The sequence below is a fragment of the Plectropomus leopardus genome, chromosome 18 (genome assembly GCF_008729295.1).
Source record: "Plectropomus leopardus isolate mb chromosome 18, YSFRI_Pleo_2.0, whole genome shotgun sequence".
NCBI classification, from domain to species: domain Eukaryota; kingdom Metazoa; phylum Chordata; class Actinopteri; order Perciformes; family Serranidae; genus Plectropomus; species Plectropomus leopardus.
In genome coordinates, this window is record NC_056480.1 from 21,482,592 (window position 1) to 21,507,647 (window position 25,056).

The 25,056-nt window shown below is 40.2% G+C and overlaps 1 protein-coding gene across 2 annotated transcripts; it reads right to left on the minus strand.

Annotated features, from left to right (window-relative positions):
- LOC121957494 (E3 ubiquitin-protein ligase RNF19A-like) lies at positions 1 to 24,596 on the minus strand. Of its 2 annotated transcripts, none has more exons than XM_042506087.1 (10): positions 24,452 to 24,596; positions 11,662 to 12,510; positions 6,960 to 7,168; positions 6,669 to 6,813; positions 5,437 to 5,599; positions 5,099 to 5,213; positions 4,708 to 4,866; positions 3,291 to 3,510; positions 3,030 to 3,173; positions 1 to 1,780 (listed from the first exon to the last, which is right to left on the minus strand). In XM_042506087.1, exons 2-10 carry the CDS (start codon positions 12,264 to 12,266, stop codon positions 976 to 978), a joined length of 2,565 nt encoding a protein of 854 aa, XP_042362021.1. In that variant the 5' UTR covers positions 12,267 to 12,510; positions 24,452 to 24,596; the 3' UTR covers positions 1 to 975. The 2 variants fall into 2 exon arrangements, with proteins under 2 accessions (XP_042362021.1, XP_042362022.1); XM_042506088.1 differs by lacking the exon at positions 24,452 to 24,596 and adding an exon at positions 19,581 to 19,680.
- Between the last annotated feature and the right edge of the window lie 460 nt (positions 24,597 to 25,056).

Genomic DNA, 25,056 nt, shown 5'->3' on the forward strand with positions numbered 1-25,056 from the left:
ATTTCTGACAGAAAATACCACTAAATCCTACACACTGAACCTTTAAAACCACAATATTATTTTTAAAAAAAGGGCTACGTTTTGACTCGTCAACCCAATTCCCCACCCGATCATACTGAAAAGTTTGGACCCAACACGGGGCTTCGATATTAAACCAACTTTCCTAAAATGGAAAATAAAAATAAGTAAAGACAAAGCACAGAAAAACAAAACAAAACAGGAGTCACATTTTAAACATAAGCAACAATAATATATTTTTTTGTAAAGACGATTATGGAAAAATTAAATCTGCTACTGCACGGACTGGTCCCTCTCAGGTTCAACAATCCTTTAGCGGTGGCGCTTCTAATGGTGTTCGAAGAACAAAGTGGTGGCACAGCGGTGGACCACAGTGATGATCCCTGATTCATGCAAACTGGATGTCACGAGGGAGGATAGGTTCAGGCTTTAAATAGCAGCTCGACTTGCTACAGAAAGACTATCAGACGTTTTACCTGCTCCTATCCAGCGTCATCATGTCTGCTTTTTGCAAGCATCAAGAAAAACGGTAAGATCTGCCTCAAGCTTGGATTCAGAGCATCATTCAGTTTAGACTAGGTTTAGACTCTGCAGATCTGCCCGATGACCTACTTTACAACCTGCCCATGTACATTCAACTCCACCTGCTAAAGGACTTGCTGCTGCAGTCGACGCTTCAACGTGTCTTTCTTATTCTGTCGCTGAACAACAGAACCCACTGATCTGCTTTGACTTTACTGGTTACTTTATTCACCGATCTCTCTCCAACTTAGACCTCGATCCTCTCTGTATAAACTGACATTCACACAATATTCCTGCCTCTACAGCAGATGAAAATAATTAGATTTAAATTTAAAAGTTATAAACTTGGGGGACGCTCCACTTAAGAGTGAAATTAGGTGATAAGGCTAACTGAGCTAGCAGTGTGACACTGCTAACGCCCAAAGAACAGTTCTGTCAGATATCCGTTTGTATACAGCGGTTCCTTTTTGGGCTAACAGGCTGTGCGGCAGTGTTTTTGACACTCTCCTTTATTTTCCTGTCCTTCTCTGGCTCTGTGTCGGCGCCTCCACTCTCCTCACTGATGTACAGAAACGTCCCGCTGCTTCCCTCTTTTGGCGAAGCAGGTGGAGATGACGACAGCAGGCGGTGGTGGGTGAAGGCTGCATGGCTACTCTGAGGTGGGTAACGCTCCAGGCGGTCGTTCTCCACCTCGGGCATGGGCGTGATGGTGACGTCGTTGAAGGTGGTGGCGGGATGGTGATGGTCTGTGGGGGCGGAGCAGAGCTGATGAGCTGGTCTTGAGGTTTCAGGGTCCGAGCAGCTGAGCTCTGATGAGAAGTGGCTACAGTGCGAATCGGCCACTGAGGGCAGGCTGCCGCTCAGAGATGGAGAATCAAACTCAGAGGAGTTGGTGCTGCGCTGTTCCAGGAGCTGAGGATCCATATCTGCTCGTGTCTCGTTTATCTTTGTGTCTCCTTTGCTGCTGCTGCTGCTGCTTGCTCTTTTCCAAAGCTTTCCTTTGCTCTTCTTGCCCCCTGAAGTGGAGGGTTCCTTTGACCAGGGGGACGACGGGCAGCAGTGGTTGTCGTGCTGCACGCAGCAGCAGGTGGAGGCACACGTGCACGTACCTCCAGTAGCACCTTTGAGTCCAGCAGTGCTGCTACTACAGCTGGCTTCATCCAGGCTGCTGCTGGCGCTGCCGTGCCTCACCTTCTCCTGTTTGGACTCCACGTCTGCCTGAACCTCCAGACTGTTGTCTCTGCAAAATAAGATCACTAAAAATTAACCAATATATTCACTTGCATAATTATTAAGCATCAACTGTTTGTCAGTTAGGGCTGTCACAACTGTGAAATTGACAAAGAGACTGAGGGGGGTGGCAAGCAACTGCCATAACTGCCTTGTTCATGTTTTTCCTTTTCTGTATGGGACTGCCACGTATTTACACTGCGCTGCAAATGTCAGCAGTGTGGCGAGGCACTGAGTGTCTTGTCTACACTGAATGCTACCTTTTTTTTTTTTTTGGTCACTAAGAGTGGAAAGTTGTCCAATCACAGTGGAAGACAAGCAGGACAAATAGCACAAAACACAGACTTTTGCATTGGTTGTTTTTTATATATAAATCTCTCCCTGGGTTGGTTTCTTCTTATCTGTGTATATACATGTGATAAAAAAGAAAAAGAAAAAAGGCCCACGCTCACAAATGTTGGTCCCCAGAGTAAGGACATAAAAATATTTTAAATATGGTGTCCCCTCTTAGAATAATTATCAGAGGGACCTGAAATTGACAGAGCTGATTAATTATAGGAGATTTTGAGTCCATTTTAAAGGACAGTGAAAAAAGCACTCTTAGTCAGTGAAGTGTGACTGCTGTTCAAATGATGTTTCTGTTTTGTTTTGTTTTTAATTGCATTTTAACTGGATATTACTCAGTAATGTGCTGGTTTTGTATTGTTTGTGTTTATTATTACAACAATGTTTATGCTGCCCTCTTGGCCAGGTAGGTCTCAAAAAAGAGATTTTTAATCTCAATGAGACTTAAGCTTGGTTTTATATAAGACCAACCGTCACATTGCTAAACAACAACAACAATAACGGACAAGAAATTAATATTGAACCCACACAGACCAGTGAGTCTGTCCTCTCTCTCTCTATGTGCTTCAGCCTGCCCTTCATCCAGAGCAGGTTCTCTGTATCAAAGCAACCAGACTGGTCATTTTAAAAGTATTAAAACCAGGATAAATGTTAGTAAGTTACTAGAAGAAATGGCAGTAATACTGCATATCAGGGTGTTGAGCCACTCTTAATCACCAGATAAGTTCCTTCACTGCAACAGCCCTACTTCTTGTATCAATTTCTACTACATGCAGTGAATACTAATAAACACACAGTGACTTTTTTCAAACTGTTTTACCACAGGGCGTCTGATAAAAGGTACTAAAACAAATCTTTTTAAATAGGTCACAAACATGGTGATGCAGCAGGAGGAGTATGCTCTGGCTGCTGACCTTTCCAGAGGCATGTAGGCACTGAGGATGGATCCTGCCATGGCTTTTGTGCTCGCGTTGTCACTGATTGTCCCGAGACTGACGGTGGCCGACTCCCCGCTCAGACTGCAGCGCTCCTTCTGGACATCTGCCTGCACCTCCATCCTGGAAATAACCAGGAAATTAGGAAATTGTCCAAGCCTTGATGAGTCACTGCATGTTGAAAAACAAAGTGGATAATTTTGTCAATGAATATTTGCAGAGATCGTCCAGGTCTATTACCTGTTGTAGCAGCTGCCAGACAGGCTGCCTGTGATGCTGGTCCCAGCGAGGGCCGTGGTGCTGGCGTTGTCGCTCATGTTGTCTCGCTGAGTGGAGCTCATGCCGCAACGCTCCATGTGGCTCCCGCTGACACTCAGGCTGAGGCCCGTCAGGCCGCCGACACTCGCTCCATCACCAAGGCTGGGGTTGTTGAGCCGAGTCTCAGCCACCGAGGTCGTGTCTGAGAGGAAGAGGGGGTGTGATTTTGTTAATTTTGAGAAGAAAATGAAGAGCAAGGAAATACAGACTGAGCCATAGTGAAGAACTGGGGCAGACGACCCTGAACAACATCACTGAGGTCAGGGCGCAAAGTTAATTCTTCTCAAGTTTAATCAATGACTTCAGACTTTTATCGCCTTTAAATTCATCCTGGAACAACAGACTGATAAATTTGTAGGTGTGAATAAGTGTCATCATGTCTCGCACCTCATGTTCCTGGAAAGGTCAAAGTCCCTGCTGTCATTCAGATTCATAATCATCATTCGTAGTGTTGACAGAAGCTGTGAGAAATACAATCTGTCTCCCTAAACACCTCCTGGGAAAGAAAGGCGACCTCGACTGCACACAGCCGTCAGTTTGTCACTGACAAACACACGTTGACAGGAAAAACCCCTGACACTGCGCCAGTCATTTCACACCATCACACACCTCCTATCAACTGTTTTGATGATTCAAAGCTATGAATAATCCACATATACACACAAAGGCACTGACAGGTGTAGATATACTTCTGCAACAAAACAGCTGCCTTCACCCCTTCTTTTGTGTTCTGGTTGTGTAAAAGCTGCTGGTATTTTTCCATCTATTCACGTGCACTGTGAGATGTTAATCAAGATTATTATGCCGATAACAATGATGTATAAATCAGTCTACAGCAGGGTCCTGCATCGGGTCTGCCGGTACTCGAGGGTACCTGGCAGACGACCGCCAAAAAAGGTGATTTGCAGATGGTATTTTGTCTAAATTTTATTTCTGGATTTGGTTCTGAATGAAAAAATACATAAATAAATAAAAGCAGAATGAAAATAATAATAGTTTTTACGGTCTAATCCTCTGACTGCTGACTTTGTGTGTCGGATCCATCTCTCAACTGGAATATGAGATGCGCTTCAAACAGGTGCATAACTAACAAGCATGTTACCTGTTGACAAGTGCTTCTAAATATTACAAGAATAAGCACAAAATTATGTGAAATTTTATATCCTGAAATTTGTTATAAAATACAACATCTTAGTTTCACATGTATGAAACATGTGACAAAGATAAAGTTAAGTTAAAGCTAAAGTTGACGTTGTCATTTCGCCTCTTATTGTATATTCTGCATATTTTTGGGAACGTGAAGAAAATCAGCAGCACTTCTTTTGTCAGAGATGCTCACCTGTGGCTGCTGCCCCGCTTCCTATGTTGTCATTTTCGTCATCAAACTCGATCCGCACTCCTTTGCCATTGCCGGCAGACACCCCGCAGCCGCCACTCCGGCACAGTGAGATTGGGACAACTCCGTAAACGTAAGCCAGCATGATGGGGACACCGATGCCTAAACAACACAAAGAAAAAACACACATTAAGAGTGGAAGTTTTAGCAGGGTTCAGTGGTAAATCTACGACATTCACCTTTTCAGACACTGCAAAGCAAAGACAAGAACTGCATGTGAAGAATGTTTTTGGGACAATTTTACAAACTCCAATCATTAAAGTAAAACCTTTAAAATAATTGAAAAGTTGTCGAAGAACAGATGGTGAAGGAGAGAAAAAGACTTCATTCTTACCAACAGTGACAGCTGCAACCACAGGTGACACGATAACAGACAGCGTCACGCCACCAGCTATCACCAAGTTCCTCTTGTGTTTAGAGATGTCCTTGCCTTCGTAGCGATTATGGATCTGAGAAGGAAAATCATTATTAATTACTTTTAAATTGAATCACATTATTGACCACATTGGCCACATATTTAACAAACTAGATTTTTTTAATGCATGCTTAAAGGTACATTCAGTGTTATGTATTTAGATTATATACATGTGTTAAATGTCACGACACAGTTCTATTATCTGAATAAACTGTTGGCTATTGTTCAGTATCACTCCTCAGCTGTCTGACTCTCACCTTTCTGCCCACATAGACTGGGATGCCAATGATCATTGCAGGGATGGCGATGCCAGCTATGAGGGCGATGCCCACGGGCGCGCCCACCAACGTGCCGAGCTGCCAGAGGATCTTCTTCTTTCTGCTCCAGGGCTTCTTCCCCCAGAAGGTGCAGCCTGACGGACTGAGACGATTGGAGGGAGAGAGAGGAAAATGGTTGTTAGGGCAAACAGAGAGAAGATTTTTTTTTAAGTATGTATCATGTTAACCATAATTGCTAAAGTTAGGGTTGAAACATAGGTTAAAGTGATCATGCAAAAATAATAAAAACAGCTGAAACAATGGTCTGTGCTTCTGAAAAAACTTATTATATAAATAAAATCATTAAACTTAAGTTCTATTTCCAGACTATCAGTACACAGAGGAAAGAATCAACGACTAAATATGCATCAAAACAATAAATACAATGTCAGATATAGGTCTTTTTTTGGTTGCATTGCTGAAAAAGGTCCTCCCATCACAACAGTTAATGAGCTGTAAGCTGCTAAATTGTTGACTGAACCTGAACTGGGTAGAGAAAAAAAAACAAAGTATATTATGCAGGAGTTTCATAAAATAATGTAATGACTCATACAGAAGTAATCCCTCTCAATCATCACTTATAACCCACTAAAAGTGTGTTGTGGTGTATTTATCTGCTGTGACTCTTCCTGTATTTTATTTTTTATTTTCTTCTTAATTTGCTGTGGTCGGAAAGATTGGGACTGAGGAGTGACGCAGAGGACAAGTAGGTTTTCAGTTGGACAGGTAGGTGCTTGCACTTAGCTTGCTAATGTATTGGCCTTTCAATTACAACAAAAGTTACATTCCTACAATATTACCTTCCATTATATGTGCAGACAGTGCAGGAAGGAGGAGCCAAGTTTGAATATTATGCTTACTAACAGTATCTGACAGTTCTGCCATAGTATATACTTTTAAGAGACACTTTAAAAAAAGGAAACATCTAGTAACTGGACCATGAGATAAGAATATTTTGTCGTAATATTATTTAGACATAAGTCAAGAATGAACTTTCACACTCAAACAAACAGAAATTCAATGCACAATTAAAATCCTCTCTCTCATCATGTTTCCTGTTCCTCAAATAAAAAGCAAAATGCCAAAAAAACCCTTTAAAAACCCCATGAAACACTGATAGAAAACACAAATCTACTGAGTGCAATTTCTTTCCTTCTGTAGGTTTGTCTCACCTTAAATAGTGCAGGTCAGAGATCTCCTTCATGCAGAGCCAGCAAAACTCGCAGCCGCAGACAGCGCAGGTCATATGATTACAGCTTCCATCATTCATCTTGATGATGTAGGCCGCACAACGAGGACATGGCTTGATGTCATCACCTGGTTTATGTTGATTGAGGGAAAGCAAGAGAAGCATTTAGCACACAGCCTTTCTGTGGCTTGTGTTTTGTGGCTGCAAAAGGTAATGAGCGTGCTGAATGTGCTGCAATGTATGTAGGTTTTGTGTGCATGTGTTCATTTGTTACCTGCAGCTCCGCTCTCTTGGCTGTAGCTCAGGGAGGAGGACCTGAAACTTCTCAACCGAAAGGTTTGGGCCCTTTGTTGCCGTGCGGTGTCACATGTCTGGTTGGGATGCCACAGCTGTTTGCAGTGGTAGCAGAACTCTGTCCCACAGCCCTCACGCCCACAGGTGATCTTTGGGCAGCTGGCACAGCCGAACGCAATGACCGCGTAACTGAGTGAGGAAAAAAAATCGAATGGTTGTTATTAGCAGGTGGGAAAGCGTGTAGTAGTTCAGCCCAACACTAGGGGTCAGCAGGGCTAAAATAACAAGTGTAGATGTATTGGGGGCAGGAATATAAGTGGAGTCAGCCATTGCTAGTATGTTTAAATACAAAAATTCAATAAACTTACAAATTATACACCACTTCTACTTTCATCATCAGGAACCCAACACCCTGAGAAGCATTTGTTCCATAAACACAGGAAATGAGCTGACTTTCCATGATGATTTTACCAATGAGCTGTTACAATAATCAGAGCTGGCACAATCAGTTCTGCATGAATGCATATTTCCATAATATTCCTTATTAATCAACAGTGAGAGCTATTATTAAAATGTACATGGCATGACTGAGGCAAAGTCCACGTTTTGTTATGAACATGTGAATCTAATACCACTTGACAAACGGACACTATAGAAAATGTTGCAACACAATTACTGCCGTAAATAAATGTCTTTATCATCTGTGAAAATAATAAAAATGAAGTGCAGCAATTGTTTCCCCTCGCTTGCTGACTCATAAGCCTACCTGTGTCCCTCTGAGTATAATACTAGAGCTGCAAATAACGATTGCTGTAACTGTCAATTTCTTTGACCATTTTTTTTTTCAAGATTAATCAATTTATGGTTTGGTTTAACAAGATAATAGTCAAAAATGTCCATCAAAGTCTTCAAATCCCAAACACATTCAGTTTAAAACTATATAAATAAGAAAGAAGCAGAAATTATGCATACTTAAGTGATTGCATTGCATACAATCACTAATGATTATTTTTTTGTCGACTGACTACTTGTTGCAGCTATAATGGATAAGATGAAACATTTATAATTACTCTATTAAACAGAACACCTTAGAAACTGTAGAAAGGAGAGCAGAGCAGCAGGTCTATAAATAAGGTTAGTACACGTATGACAACCACAGTTAAACCCTGAGACTGCTGCAGCCGTAGCAGGGTCATCATGGGAACATCGGAACAGAAGATAAATAAAAACAAACGCAATGTTAGATATATTAACTGGACTATACTGGATATCACTGTGAGCAAATTAAGCAGGAAGGGCCAGTGTAAATGATCGACGTAAGCGTCTGCAGCTTGTATGATTTTTTTTGCAGATTAACTTAAATACTGTAAGCATACAGCCTAATATCTTTATTTAGAAATGTATTTTAGTAAATAATTAATAAAATGCAGTAAAGCAAAACTTGCAGCAAGACAGAGCTGCTTATTCAGCTAATTAGGACTGCTCTCTGAAAGTCAAAGACTCAAATGATCAGTTAGAGAACTCTTCAAAATGAGCAGGCTTTTTTTCTTTTTTTGGTAAGTCAGTGTGCAGTGTACTCCAGGGGATGTTTCGGTCCCAAAATTTAGCTGCAGAGTGAACACCCCTCACTTTTATGCTGCTCTCCCCAGATACAGGCAGCTACAGAGCCAAACTCAGGTCAGGGCTTAGTTCAAGTTATATTTAAGACTTTTTTTATGCCACTCTAAATGAAATTGAGAAAAAATATGACACCACTGATAATTTTGCCTAAATGTTCATTGTGACATCAAACATTACCTTTTTGATCTATTTAAAAGTCACATTATCTTCTTCAAATGTTGAAAATATTTTAAAACATCCTAGAGAGGAACGTGGAAAACACACATTCATGTCATAATAAAAGTATCCATTGGTATGAAAAAAAAGCTTGTTCTTTTGTGACATTTTCATACCAGTTAAGGCCTTATTTTTAGATTAATGAATTCAGTGGCTTTCAAACTCTATATGGAAAAAAGGGAACAAAGTATATGTAATAAACAGCCAAATCTGATTCGACTGACATAATTCTGAGTCGGCTACAGTCCTACAGCTACATGAGAAAAAAACGTAGCATCACCTGAGACAGACCATGGCTGTTGGCTGATAATAAACACAGCCCATAATTTATAAAGTGCTTTTTTAAAAGTGGGATAAGTATTTAATGACAGACTTGAATGAATGAAGTGAATATCAGCTGATAACAGACTCAACAGTGACCAAAACTGTGGAGAAAGTGGACGTCAAAAGGGCTTTTATCAATGTTTCATCAAAAACTGACACAGTTTGCAGTCCAGCATTAGCTGTAATGTGTGTGGGCACCGTATACCTACAGAGCATTCAGTCTAGACAATTTCCAGACAGTCTCCACTGACACCTCAGTGAGGCAAACTGATGGCATATGGTGTGTAAGTCGTAAACTGGATGGGAGAACTTCCAAATGGACCTTTTGGTATGTGCATGTACACTGAACTATGCAGGACACCACTGTAAATTCAAGAATCTACCCAGCAAAAAAATATTATTATTATTTATCTCTTAATGTCAAACATTTGTTCAGAGGATTCTTATGTTTGACAAATCTAACTGCGGAGCTTGACACACACAGCCCAGCAACTTGCGAGAGCAATTACACAACAATTAAGAGCGACAACATTGGGTGGAGAGTGTGACAGTGAGTCAGAGACAAACTGATTAGATGATGAGAGCAAGAAGAGCTGAAACAAGCTCATGAAAGAGCCATTATTCCAACATACAGGGTCAGCAGTGTTAGAGAGAGAGAGAGAGAGAGAGAGAGATTACTGAACTCAGCAATCACTCAAAACCAAACTCATGGTTAGTAACTGCTTCAAATCTCTATGAGAACCTATTCATGAATAGTTTTCTGTTAATCGCTACAGCCAGCATCTGCATCATTAAAAAAAAAACAAGCTGCTGCAAATACAGATGAGCAGTTTTCATTATGCCGTGCGCAAGGTGGTTGTCAAGGCCTACAGGTGCAGTAAACAACAGGTAAAGCGAGGTGACCTGGTGAGCACGCAGAGTATAATGTCAGCCTAAGCTCGGGCCCCTGTGAGCAAACTGCTGAATCCCGATCGGCTCCAAAGATACAAGACCCTGACCTGACCCTCACCTACACTGTCACCTCCTCGTGAAAGAGGAAACCAGAACAACAATCTCTCCCTCGCAGAATCGCCAGAGTTTCAATAACATCTTTTTTAAGCTGTGGCTGAGGGAGAGGACTTGGGTTTACAGAACCTCATCTGACCTCAAGATCATAATTTACATTCCTAAATACTCAGATTTACAATGCAGTATTAGGACCACAATGAAGATTATGAGAATAAATAATAATAATAATAAGAAGAAGAATTTCAAGATTATGTAATCTTGTTATATTTTGGCCTTCAGCTACATGTCCTTCCTGGGTGTCCTCGTGATGTCGAAATATGAAGCTAACACAAACGTGCTTATTAATATAATCTGCTACAGTTCATGTAAACAGTGTGCATTCAGCTGCTTTATAAATCCTAAAAACTGGAAAGGTAGCATTTGGGATTTCAACCCAGATCTCTGGAATTAAAGTCCCTCGCATTAACCACATTTTCTATCTGTCAAGGACTCTGCTGCTCTGTATACTTTGTCATCTGATTTTTCTGGCATATATTTATGGCTTTTTCTAAAAAAAAATATGACTTTGGATTTGGTCATCTAAACTTTGTTTTGACTTTTTTAAAAGTTATTCATTGATTTTTCTGTCTGGTTCTGCAGTCTCATTTTAACAGAATTTATGGGTTTACTCAGTGTTACTGCAAAACAGTTTGTGAACTGTATAAGTCCTTTACAGTAAATAACATATGAGGGCAGGATGATTATTATTTTTACCAGGCACTACAAGCTTTACTCATATTATATGTGACTTTAACAACTTAATATTAAGTTTTGCAACACTATAGCATGACTAACTGTTACTCATATATAGTTTTAGTATTATTCATAACGGGTCTGAGTTGCTTTTTACTGTTTAATTATACGCTCCTCTATTTAGAGATGCATGTATCTAAGTCCCTCTTCAGCATTTGACCATCATGTGGTAAGAAAAATGTCAGGTACGGTATGATAACAATAGGCGTCATATCACTTACTGCTTGCGTCTTTTTTAGCTGACTCATTAGGCTGACAGAATAAACAGGTCTATTGCTGCTGCCAGTTATTTATAACCCAGGCATCAATGCAGAGCCTGGGGTGAACTACAAATGGCCCGATTACAGCCTTGAAGTTTCTTTAATGTACCTGCTCGGCATGTTATTTTGGGACTTGTGTATTTGTTCCATCAGAAGTACAACACAACAGGCACATCTCAGGTAACCGAAATAGAGATATTAAAATAAAAATTGTAGTCTGTGTGGAAATATTTTTTATGGCTATAACTGGTCTTGTTGCCATAAATGTTAAGAGGATATAATTGATATTAAAAAACATAGCTCAAACTTGTTCCTATGCTTTAGTTACACCTGTCCGTCATTTGTCTAAAAGACTAAAAAAAATGGAAAACCATCATGTCACTCTCTCTAACTTAAAGAGCAGTTTGTTAAAAGGTGTTTTTCACTGAGTTGTCTTTATAATCCCGCAGCTGTCGTTCTTACCCACAGTCGGGGGCCGGGCACCAGCGGCAGTCAGGTTCCGCCACCAGCCACCTCCTAAGCATGAACTCTTCGTACTTCTCCATGAGAGCTCGGTCCCCCAGGATCATCTGGATGTCATGGGGATTGAAGCGCTCCGAGCACTCGGGGCAGCAGATGTTGACACGAGACTCTGAGATCTCGATGCGCAGATACTGTCGCAGGCAGTCTGCGCAGGAGCGGTGGTGACAGGTCATGATGTCTGGGAAGCGCTCACGTGCATGGCGCAGTAGGCACAGAGGGCACTCCAGCAGCTCTGATGACCCTGACACTGATGAAGTTGACGCTACACCGGGTGCAGAGTGAGCAGACGTTTTATCGTGCACAGTTTCCGACTGGACGCTTTCTGTGCTGACAATGCCGTCCACTCCAACTGCACTTTGCAGAGGCCTGGATTTGCGCTTGGGGTCGCGGTCAGGCCGCCGTCGACGACCGAAGAGTGAGTGGAGGGACAGACGCCGCTTTTTGGGGGGCTTTCTAACTGAAGGGAGGCTGACAGAGGAGGCGGCAGAGTGAAGATCTCGCTCTGAGCCTGTGCTGCCATGATGCTGCTGGTGCAGGCTGCTCATCACGCCAGAAGGAGCGCTGCTGGGGTACGACCAGAAATCACCACATCAGGTGAAGAGATGAAGGACTGGGAGAGGGAGGAGGATGGAGAGAGGGAAAGGATGGTCAGGGGAGGGGGCTGAGCCGCGGTTAGCTAGGACATAGTGGCTGGATGCTGGTACAGGAGGTCTGTAAGTCTGTGGTGGGCTCTGTCCTTAGTTTGAAGCACAGAGATGAGATGTAGATGTTCAGATGTTGAGCACCAACCTGACAGAGACAGAAAAAAAACAACAAATCAGGTACTGAGCCAAGGCTGAATGCATTAACTTTTAATGTTCTGCGGCAAAAACATAAACATTTGGATGATTCAAGATGGAGAACAACCAATCAACTGGAGATACAACAGTGCAATCTGACAAAATTTAAGACAACACGCTATCACTGAAGTGTTTCTCTGGCTCGTGTGTTAAAGAGAGACCATCCCTTTTATAATTAACAGTTTTCTGGCAGGCTTGAGGCATTTTTTCAGGCACATCTTCTGTGTGTTTGTGTATGTGAGACCGCTTACATAAATTGTCTGCAGACTTTCCCTGGAGAGTGTGTGTTAGTCATGTGTAGGCAAAACAAGACAAAAATCCTGCATTTCTTTTTCCCATCATAGATCTCAGATGTGGCCACAGCTGTGTCAGTGTGCCTCCAGAGCAGCCACACCTTGACTCAAGTGCTTCCACATGCTCTTATTTTGCACAATGTGAACAAATAACTCATCGTCTCTGAAAGCAGTGTTCGAGTGGTCTTGTAGTGGATGTGAAGGATGTTTGAAGGTGATGCTCAACAGAGCCAAACAAGTATAAGTAGTTACAGTAGTAATCGTTTCAAAGCAATGAGAAGCTGAAATAAATCAACACAGTTTGTGGGTGTGGTGCTACACGGGCTTTCATGGAAATGACAGATGACCCTGCTAATTAATTCACATGTTTTGGATAAACATCTCCGCCTCGGACGGATTCCTAAAGAGGCCGACTAATGGCAGGAGCACAATGAGCGCTAAGGTCTCAGTATTTAGCAGCAACAACACCCACATTCCAGATGAAAAAAAAATGCTGGAAAAATGACAGCTTTAGCTAGTCAGAGACTCAGTTGGGAAATAAGAGATTTGAGGGCTAAAGCCTTAAACTCTGCTACATAAAGCCTGCAGATATTTAAGGTGACCTGTTTTTTGCAGAACAGTCCACTTTAAAAACAATTACCATGGCCAAATCAAGTTATAATTTGGCATTAAACAACAATAACCTTAAGATTCTGCTGCGAGGGGTCTCAATAAAAACAATAACAGAAGACAAAGCGATGCTGTCATTGCAGTCACCTTCTCCTCAGTGTTCAGGAGGGTTTTACCTGGAGCCGAATTATCCACAGAGGCCTTTTCCTCTCCAAAACAACTGGACCCGGTGATGTAAACCATTAGAAACACTGAATAGAGCAGTTTCATGTTAAAAAATGTGTTTTTCTAATGCTGTTCAGCACAGCAGAGCTGGAGCCAAGAGGCCACTAATGTCTGCTCCGCTTGTTTCTCTGACAACTAAAAATCCAGATGTCTGATGACTTAAAATCCTTTGTGTGGTAAAATAACACATTATATATTTGACTCTTGTGTTCTCAGCTTAAGTTAATAAAATGTATGTTTTATTTATGACCTTAAATACGTCTCTTTTGTAATTTGGAAACACATAAAACGCAGCACTACAGACAAAACGACTGACATCAGCAAAAGGTGCTGCAGCTGAGGGCTATGAGATGCATTTTAAAAATACTTGCTTCTCCTTGGAGTTTACTGTCTGACTGAGACACACAAAACAATTTACCATGTGGGTTTGTTATTTCATTTCAGCACACTGTTACCGCTACCCTGACAAACATTCAATCTGTTAACCAGGACATTTTATGTCCTAGTTAAGAGATTGTATACATCTTATGGTTAATTTCTCACTTGATTTAAGCCACAGGAATTTGAGCAAGAGATCAAAATCATGCTTTTCAGAATTGGCTCTGAGTTGCACTGACAATCTGACAAATAGGGAAGTTTTAGGGGCAGTGTGATAGTGTGAGAGTTTGCTTTGACTGGTCCTGTCCTCAAAACTGTAGCTGCAGATTCATCTTTCAAATGATGTCCCTTCCCATCTGTATGCTCTGAACTGTGTTTGTGTGTGTTTGTCATTAGGGACTAATTTCAGGAAAATTCCAGTGGGAGCCAAAAGGTGACTAATTAACAAGCCTGCTGCAAATCTCAACTGGGACAGCAATCCTGCAAAGCACCAACACTCACTCCCATAACCTACAAACCTTCGCCTGACTGGCTGCGTTTTTTCTTCCCTCGTGATGACACGCAGGCGGCAGTTAAGTTTTACTATGGCTACTTAAGCGTTAGAGGAGTTTTAAAATACTACCTTTTTAGCTACTCAGCCTGAGGCCAGATTCAATCAGCATGTGCCTAGAGTGCACGTTTAGACTCTCCCTATCAATTCAAAACTTACTTGAATAATTCTGCATTGACAGCTAACACTGAGATGCACGTCGCTAGGTGTACATGAAACCAAAACACACCAACATTAAGAAAGTGTTTTGGGATATGCGCCCAATGTCTAACCTGTACTGTGTAGTGTAAATCAAACTCATAGCTCCTAAACAGTCGATCTCTGCTAAACAACTCAGACAAAAGCTAAGGTATCAAACTGCTAAAGGTGCTCTGGAGTGTAGTTCATGTACTGCGATGCGGTACGAATCAGGTATGAACACCGATTCTATCTAAACATGAAAGTGGACTGCTATTTAACACGACTACAAGGAGTTTTTAACTAATTATGAGACAGTCTTAGTTTATTTCTAAAGCTTCTATACCAGATGCTGGCGCAACCCACTGCAGCCACCATTCATCTGCAGTCTGAGCTGCAACGGGAGGCGAAGTGCTCCGTGCCGGACATCAGCATCTCCTCCTTTGGCCAGAAGCAGAATTTTACCTCCCTGCTCCACTGGTCCCCGCTGATGATGACCCCCTGGAGCAGCAGTGTCTGTGTACGGGGGCCTTTTCTACACTGTAGCATGACAAAAATGTCACGTACATAATGACACAAATGTACTCTGGTGCGGAACAATGTCACTAATGTGAAAGTGGAGTGGTGGAGGAGTGGAGAGTGGGGGCAATTGTACTCAGGCCAGTATGAATCCATCGTACCTAATATGAAAAATGCCCTTAGAATTCAAACGTCAACATTATGAATGATGCTTTGAAGCTTTTAACTCTTCAGTGCAGCCTTAGAAAAATAAGAGGTGGAAAGCAGAATCTCATTACAAGTAGCACTTGTAATGGACCTGTGTGCATTTAAGAGGTAAACTTCAATCCATCTCAACTGGCTCTTAACCACATGAGACAGAAGGTCCAAATACGTCCGCTGTCGCACCTCCCTGATCACCTCTGCAACATAACAGCTCCTACAGTTTGCTGGTAGTGGGATACACAACATACCACAGATGAGACTTAAGACGAGTGAGCCTTACCTTCTTAAGCAAATGAGCAGTTATCTCACTAACAACAAATAGGTATGCACACTAGAAAAAGGGAAAACAATCAACCCCTCGAGCCCAAAGATAAGCTCCATAACCAATATGAATTTTGCAACATTTATGCAACAAAAATCCGTGTCTGAAAAAGGCCGAATTGGAACCAGTTCAGCAGAGAACAGGTTACTGACACAGGTCAACCAATTAATCATTAGTCATTGACCTGCTACATTTATGGACCTAACTGTACTGCAGAAGTACACAGAGGACACTGGTGGGTTTTGGGTACTTGAAAGATGGCGTTTGTTTCGTTATGCATGTTTATTTAAAGACTTTTCTCTGAACATTATAAATCCTCTCTCTGATCTCTTAACCAGTGTACCTGACGTTTGGCCAATAAGGATTTCTTGGAACTGTTTGATGTCTCATCTTGATTTGAGAATTTATATTAAATTGCAAATTGTCATAACTTTTTCAGAACTGATAGATGCTAACTAGCAATCAAATCCAGTAGACACCAGCACGTTGTTGAAGTGTTTACATTCAATCTACTCCGCACACCGTGATTGTGATACAATGAGCATGAAAGCTCTGTAAAATATGAGCAGATTAAAAATCTAGTTTTTTTAACCTTATTTAAGGTCACATTCAGAATACCACGGGATTTCTGTGATATAAAAAGTGAGAAAAGGGCTGTTAGGACTTGGAAACAATACTTCAAGTAGTAGGTCCATTTTTTGATTCATAACAAGGAAAACTTAAGTACAGTTTGAATGACAGGTGGCAAAAGCTCATAAATGACATCTTAAAGCCCAGACACACTAAACCGACATTAAAGATCTAGTGGCAGTGAAGGCCATACAATTGCAATTTGGTTGTGATTCAAAAAAGAATCTGCTGGAAAAAATAAAAAAATAAAATAAACATGAGGTGGACTTTAACTGAAGTTAAACATTTGTGACCAAAGATAAATATGATTTGAAAAAAAGTCTAAACCATAATTACATGTAATTAAGTCATTAGCACTGCAGCCAAGTTGGAAAGAATAATGTGTTTTAATTGCTTGTTCTGAAAGTTTAAGGGTGACATTTAAAACCCCAAACCGGCGTATGACATCTGAAATTTAAGCAGCACAAAACACCAGTGGGTAAGGCAACATGAGTTGATGCGAGGTGACGTGAGACGACACATCAGAGAGTTCGTTGGCTCCTTGAGGTGTGTCACGACTCTTTGTGGATCTCCCTCAGAAAATGAGGACACAACGATTTCACTGACTCACAGACAGACTGTGCTGAATTTTGAGACATGGCACAATATTGCTGCCGGTAAATGTAGCTGCAACAGTAGCTTCACATTATCCGGCAACATTTGTTAACTTTCTGATTTGTAATACTTAATTCTGTAAAGTAGAATGTTTTTTTAATAGCAACTACTTAAAACTTTTTAGAAGGAAATTTTTCAGTCATTCTCAAGTACTGTAACTGCGTCTTGGACCAAATCAATGCTTCTCTAATGATTAGTCTACTGATCAGATAGCTTAAAGAGGACCTGTTATGCTCATTTTCATGTTAATACTTGTATTCTATGTTTCTACCAGAACATGCGTACCTATGTTAATGTTACAAAAAAAACACTTAACTTTCATCATCATTGTCTCTGCAGGAACACCTGTATTTAACCTCTGTCTTAGATGCTAAATTTTAGCTCCTGTCTCTTTAACTCTCCCTCATTAAAAAGCCCAGTCTCCTATGGTTTCTCACTGTGTAAGGGTCTCGCTGGTACAGGAGGTAACGTGGCCCTCATTGCAGCCAGAGAATGACTGTATAGCTGCACTTTCACCATGAAAAATCACAAATAAGAACTTCTAAACACAACTAGACATATTCCAGCAGGGATATGACATGAGGGGAGAATTTTAATGGCAACAAAGATTACATGTTTTCCTGACGTTAACATGTAGCAGTCAAGAAATGTCTGTAACAGCGAATAATGCCACTTTCTACAAATGTTTGCCCAATTATCTGAAACTTTGATGAAGTTTAATATAAATATTCTTCATAACATTATATATAAAGCCACAAAACACAGTAAAGCATACCTTTAACTAAAAGGTCCCACGTAAGTTAAAGGGGAGCTTTATTAAGTTAAAGGTCCCCTTTAACTTAATAACTTCCACTGGAAGGCTATCTGGTACTGGCTAAAGTGATGTCCTAACACTATAATTCCACATCATTACAAAGCTTGATGAGGTATTGGGTCAACTAGCCAAGTCATGTGAGCAAGAGGAAATTTTAACAAGACAGAGGAGCAATTTCAAGCTACCCGCAAGTGAATGTGAAATTACACTCCCAAGGCGTAATTAAACTGGAAAAGCCTGCCTCTGCACTGTAGCAAGAGTGAGTGGGACTTTCCATGTGACTGTGGTCAGTGTGTGTATGCATTTGGGCTTGTGCACGCACATGCATGTATTCACGTTCTGTGGCTCGAGGGCAATCACATGCAACCGCGGCTCACACACTGGGATGGTGTCCTAGTTCCTGAGACGACCCCGGGGCAGGAAGCCTACTGCGGCAGAATAAATGGTTTCAACCTTCTGTCCACTCTCAAAAGAAATCACAGACTTTGCATCAGCTGATCATGATTGCCATTGTAGTATGACTAAATCTGCGGGTTTCTACTGAAGAAACAGGTCGGCGCAAGGTTGCTGACGTTTTTTTGGGAGTCACGCTATAATTTACATGTCAAAATGGATGGGGAAGAAATAGTGACACTTAGGGCTGCAGTGGTAATGGTTTTAACAAGTATGGCCCTCCAGACCACGAAGCAATAACATGTTGGCTCTTGAGAGGCAATAAACAAAATAAATCCAGGTTTCTAATGCCTGTAATTTTGCAAAGAGACAATTAGGTGCATAACCAAACTGCAATGGAGCGTTTTATGTTACAAGCCTGAGAGTCCACACCATCACGTCAAATCCTGCCTCACAAATAGGTTTTGTATTTTTACACTATGAATAAGCTTTTAACAGAGCAAAGCCCTTTCCCAAAGAAACATACTTTCCTGAATATTCACATGAATAATGTTCCACAACGCTTCTTCTATTTCCAAAGTAAACAGGGGAGAAAATGAAACAAGGCAACAGTAAACATGTCCCCACTGCAGATGCGATTCCTTTTCTGGAATAATTTCATAACAAATATATAACCTTGTGCTGACATTAAAATGTTTCCTTGAACCATTCAGTGCTTTCAAAAATATTACATACCAATGAGATCAACATGATACGGGATGTCATTTCAGTGTACAATGTACTTTCCAGAATAATTGCAACTGTTCACTTGTTCATCCTGTTGAATCTACTAGGCAGGAATTTAACTTGCATAACCTGCTTTCACCGTGGAGCTTGTAAAAATGGGAAACAAGAATAAATTAAAAGAATTTTTGTCTCTTTGGATTACATCCATACCGACTGGAGTTTTGGTCTTTTGTAATCCACCTCTCCTGATTTTGACAAAAGCTGGAGCTCCACTTTATCACATTTCTGACAATCCTGCAATTTCAAGAGTTGCACATCATCTGACACACTATCAACACAATACCCCTGATTTTAAGTCTTGGTTTATAACGTTGAAAAATGGTGTGTTATCAAGATCAGATGGGTTTATGGTAATCAGTAGTGTATTAATACAGAATCCCTGCTGTGTTTAACAATGCCGATGTCTAAATTTGGGGATAAATGATGTAAGCTTCCAGGAATTTTGTCATTTTTTGTAGATGCCTACCTTCAAAGAAATCCAACATACAACGATCAGCTTCCAGTACTGGAAGCAAAAGTCTCCAACTCTTCAGCTGAAGAGTGTTCATCACGTACGCTCATTTCCGGTGACATTCCAGCCAGAGAACAGACTTCCTGATCATGACAATACATTCAGTTATTACAGCTTCAGCCACGGGAACAGCTCGAAGACTGAATCACAAACTCTATAGAAAAGCTACTTTTTACATAACTTGTTTATGTACCACATTGACAGGAAATATTTCGGCTTTATTTAACCGTTGCTACTGTGTACACCCAAATCCCTCTGAAGCAAATTCACACTGGGGAAAAAAAGTTATTGAAAGACTGGCCAGCAATTATCAGGTGTGGGCCAACTTTCTGTCTGCTCGAAATCAAAATAACCCTGTAACTTAATGAATCTCTATTGAGCCTATTATCTGCCAGCCAAAGTATAATAATAATGTCTGACGCTTAACAGAGAGTGGGAAGACGAGGCAGTGGAGCCAATGTCTCTGTGACTGTTTTCAGCACTATTTACAAAACAGTCTGACATACAGCTAACGGAGCGAGGTACTTTTCCACTGTATCTATCTATGTCCACTATGATGAGGTAGTAAAACTGAGGATGCAGCATAGACTGCACTGATTAGGTAATGAAATTCTCTAAAGTATAAAAAAAGTCTATCACGCCAAAAAGCAAGTTAAACATGAGGTTGTATTATTTTTCCAATTATCCATTCGGCACCATGGAGACAGCTAATAAAGACGGTTTGTGTTTGCCTCGGCAACAGAAGGAGAGATACCATTTGCCTCTTGCATAGAGGGACATCTATGCCACTCAGTGGGGGGTCTGACAGGGACAACAAAGGAGAAGAGGCACATCATGGGTGTATTCTATAAAAACTAAATGTTATTGCCCATTCATTTAAATCACAGCTTGAGTAAAGAGTTTCTTGCTGTTCTGTAAAGAAGCAGTAATGTACACACGATTTGTTTGTAAAATCTTGGTCAGGATTTTCAGTATACATTATATTATCAAATCATGTTTAAACAATTCCTTTCACATAGTCATTTATCTGGGATATTATCTGGGATGTTCAGGAAGTTTGTTGTTACCATGCTGGTGTATGGCAAAGTATTTCTCGGACACACCAAACCAACATCAGAGAACTAGCAGTGACAAGTCCTCTGCTGTGTTGCTTCATGTCACCATCTTTTAGCCAAAAAGTTGCAAATTAACAAACCTTATAGACATCATTGGTTTTTAAATAATTTCCCTTGGCTCAAATAAAGTTCTACAAATCTAACACCTGCATGGATCAATGAATTTATAACGGAAAGAGTCATAAATGACCTTGTTTGCAGTTCAAGGTGTCCTGTCAAAAGTTTTATAGATATCTCTTTTATAGTGGTGGTCTAGGAGGCAAATGGGAATTTTTTTGCTGCAATATTGCGAGATACTGCTGGGAAAAATTGGAAGCAAGACTGAGTGGTGTTCCTGCAATGGTAAGCATGTGCCCTTGCTGCCATACTTTGTGCATGAGGCAAACAAAACAGCAACCCAATCAAGAAAAAACTGCCTGCTGTAAACCCACCCTCCTGCAGAGGTGAACTGCAGAAACTAAAGGAAGAATGCAATACCCGAGCTATACGTAGTGCCGTATACGGGTGTTCTGGGGTGAATCCACTCTATGAATCCTCTACATCACACATCATCTGATCACACAGCATGACAGTCTTTTCACTGTCTCCCTTTTCTGCTTAAGTCTTTTCCCCCAAAACAGCAGGGGGAGGAAGCAGATGGGTGGTGTGATGAGGACAGCCCTGGTCCATTTGTGCTACATTGCAGACCAACAGCTTCTCACAATTAACCAGCAGTGCTGGGGCTCAGTGTTAAATCCAAGCCACTGATGTACTGACTTGGCTCCTTTGAACATATTTAGCAAGAAAACTTAAAGTGCTAAACTTAAAGACTTGAACACAAAGCCAAGCTGTTTACATTTACCTGTATAAATATAGACTCTCTCTCGATACTTCAATTACAATCTCCATTAGAAGACTTCACCTTCAAGTTAATCTCATAAGTATCCACATGGCTGTTAATTCTTTGTAATTCCCCGTAGATTAAGAGGAATATCAAGATAACCACAAACTGCGATCGTGCTTCTTCTTTTTGGCCTTCTTTTGGTACCAAAACACACAAATGAAACTAGGAAAGACAGTCAAAATAGTCAGGGAGCATCTGTCCCTGGTGCGCAAACGTTTGTTGGCTCATTCATCAATCCAAAGGAAAAGTCAAGACCGTGTCTGCAGATAGGACGCATTATTGCAAAATAGCAAATGTTTGCTTTCCATTTACAGCCCATGGGTCTTGTGTGTGTCTCTGTCACAAGCTGCTGCCTGGCTGTCAGTCAGTGTCACATTCACACCAATGACTGAAGGGTGATGATCACTGGATTACACAAATACGGCTTAAAATAAAATGTTTCGGTTGGCTGTATACAAGGAACTTTGAAAAACAGGGGCTAAAACAGCATATTTACTGGTATACACACAGGGGGCTCTTTCATCTGCACAAGTATAAATATGAATTTCACCCATTCAAATATTGTTTTTTTCTGGAAAGAATAAAAAACAGACTGTCAAATAGCATATCTAAAATACTATTCTTATAATTTTTTTTTTTTTTTTTTTTTTTACATTTTTTCAACATGAGGTCTTATAATGTTGTCCCCTGTACAATTGAGCAACAAATTTAGGTCAGATAACCTGAAACTAGTTCAAACCGAAGAATTTTTGCCCTAGTTAAGATTTTTTTTTTGTTTGTTTTGCAAATTAGGGTGTGTTGGTGATGGTTTAATCCCTTGTGTCAAGAAGTGACACAGCAAAGGTGTCTGTTATGTAAAATGAAAAATCCTTTTGAATTTGCAATAAAATAACCTTACATGTTACTTTTGCATAAAGCTAAGAACAAAAGACTGTCTGAAAATATACTGCCTTTCATTAAAACTCAAATGAGTCAGTTAAATTGGTGATGAGAAATGTCACTGACAAGTTACTGAATCATGGCATGAGTTGAGTTTGAAGTAATGTCCTTTCAACAAACACATGGATCCCAAAATGTTACCAAACTTAGGAGCATAAACTACTTCAGGCAGTTAATTTAAGCAAGTTTGAGACTATAATGGAAGTTAAACAGTAACGGGCCATTCGAGGAAGCAAAGCAAAATGGTTCACTACCAGAAATCTTCTAGTGTGGATGGCTTGGATTAATTTCACAGGTATGCTATAAAAGTCACACATTGAATGAGGCAGGGCTGTTCCCAGTAATAGATATGTTATCTATTCAGTAAAACATTGATGATACTATAAAAAGAGACAGCAGAAAAGAAAACATTGTAAAAAAGCATGTTAAACTCAGACACAAGCTGGACTTCAACTTTACATGAAAAACACTTGCTGTAAAGAAAAATCGATTCATGTTTAAAACAGGGCACTAAATGACCTATACATTGACTGCATTTATGTCAGTGTATATAGCATGTTAAATCCTAATGAAAATCCATATTCTGCCATCTGTTCTACAAAGATTTGTCATCTGTTAATTTTAAAACTGCACAGATAATTTACAAAGTAAAAACACATTTTATTTCCTAACTGTATTTAAAGTCTGTTTTAAATTAGAGAGAGAAACTACAAATTTCGGGGAATAGCTGTGATTTTAAAAAAGGACAAACATAAGAATAGATGTGTATCTGTCAAAAACACCAGCTCATTGTGACAAGAGACTATGTAATGCACTTTGAATATTTAAAAAATTGTTTAAAACTAAAGTGGTGAACAAATATAAAACTGGGGTAGGATTATTATTCTGTATGAAATGTTTTTTTTTTTTTGAAATTTTGTAGTAATTTCACTTTTTGTCTTTCTGTTGTTAATTCTTTTTCATTTTTGTTTTTTTATATATTTTGATTTTTGGTTTGTATAACTTAAAATTAGCAGTTAATGAGTAACTCATGAGAATATGATAAGTTTAATTTTCAGTCCACACCTTTCGGTCTATATTTTTCATTTTCCTTTCGTTTTTCCTTTCATCTTAATGCCTTGATGATGTTTATTCAATGTCATGAGCCATAACTTATCAAAATTCCCCGTGAAAACGAAACTAACCATCCTGTGCTCCAACGTCACACTAATGTGTGAACATGGCTCTTAAGTTATGGATGCAACATAAAGGTAGAGTAAGGTTACACGAGTTTTTAGCTGTGTAGACCTTTTCTATACAGCAAGTGAGTTCGCTTTTTTCAGATGGGTAACCACGTCTTTTAAAACCCTAACTCGTGAGTACAAAGTAACAAAATGAGAACGATTTGGCATAAAAAAAAAAACACAATCCACGCACAAATGCCCTGTTTTACAAGTAGTGGCAACATTTAAATAGCTCACAAGAAAACGAAAAAGGCACCGTATGTGTCATCTGGCGCTCAGTAGAGAAATTACCAAATTCTGTTTACATTTTACACCTGGCTAATCACCGTTAGCCTGCTAGCTAACGAAAACAAGATTTGGCTAGCAGAGAAGCTAGCACACAACTTTAATCGCCTATAGAGTTGCTGGCCAGCTGAGCTAAAGTGTTTGCTAACTCACCGGACAGTTAAATCGACAATATCGGAGCAACATTAACGGTCATAAAACTTTACCTGCCGCCAGCAAGAGGCTTTGTGCTGACCCAGAGTTTAACGAAGAGAGTCTACAAGCTAACAAAGCTAAAAACTGCTAGCTGCTCGTCAGCCTCGAAGAGGAGGAAGTTGTGATCTGTGTGATATTAACCAAACGTTAGCTAGATTTCGCTAGAAGGATTATTCGGACTCTTACCGTTTAAATCCCACCGCGTCTCTTTTTACTTGACAACACGAGTGTACACCGCTGTCCCCATCTCTCAGTTAACGGTGTAAGTTGAAAATGAGTTGCAGAAAACTTCCCAGGACAGCCAGCGTAAATTCCCCGAGTGAGTCTGGCTGTTGTTGTGAAGCCGGTGAACATAATAGACACAAACAACGTTCACGCTTCCGGTCAAAATTTGTTCGCTTTTCATAATAAAAGACATCCATCTGCTATCGATAGATGTTTTACAGTCGTAGGAGGTAGCACGTTATTTACCTACGTAAAACAATTTAATAACACTGGAAAAAAAAGTAACTCCTTTGTCTTTTTATTTAGTAAGTAAAAGGTACATTTATGACAAAAATATTAGTAAATGAAAGTGAAAGCACGCAGCTCCTCTTCAGAGTTACATTAATGTGTGTATTTTAATACCAGATTACTGTTGTTACTGTTGTTGTTCTTGATGATGATGATTGATTAACATATACGTATTAATTTGTTAGCAGTAGTATTGTTTGGTCATTTAATTAATACAAAGATATCTAAGACAAGCCTATTAAATGACTATCTTCAAAAGTAAATGGTAACTGTTAAAG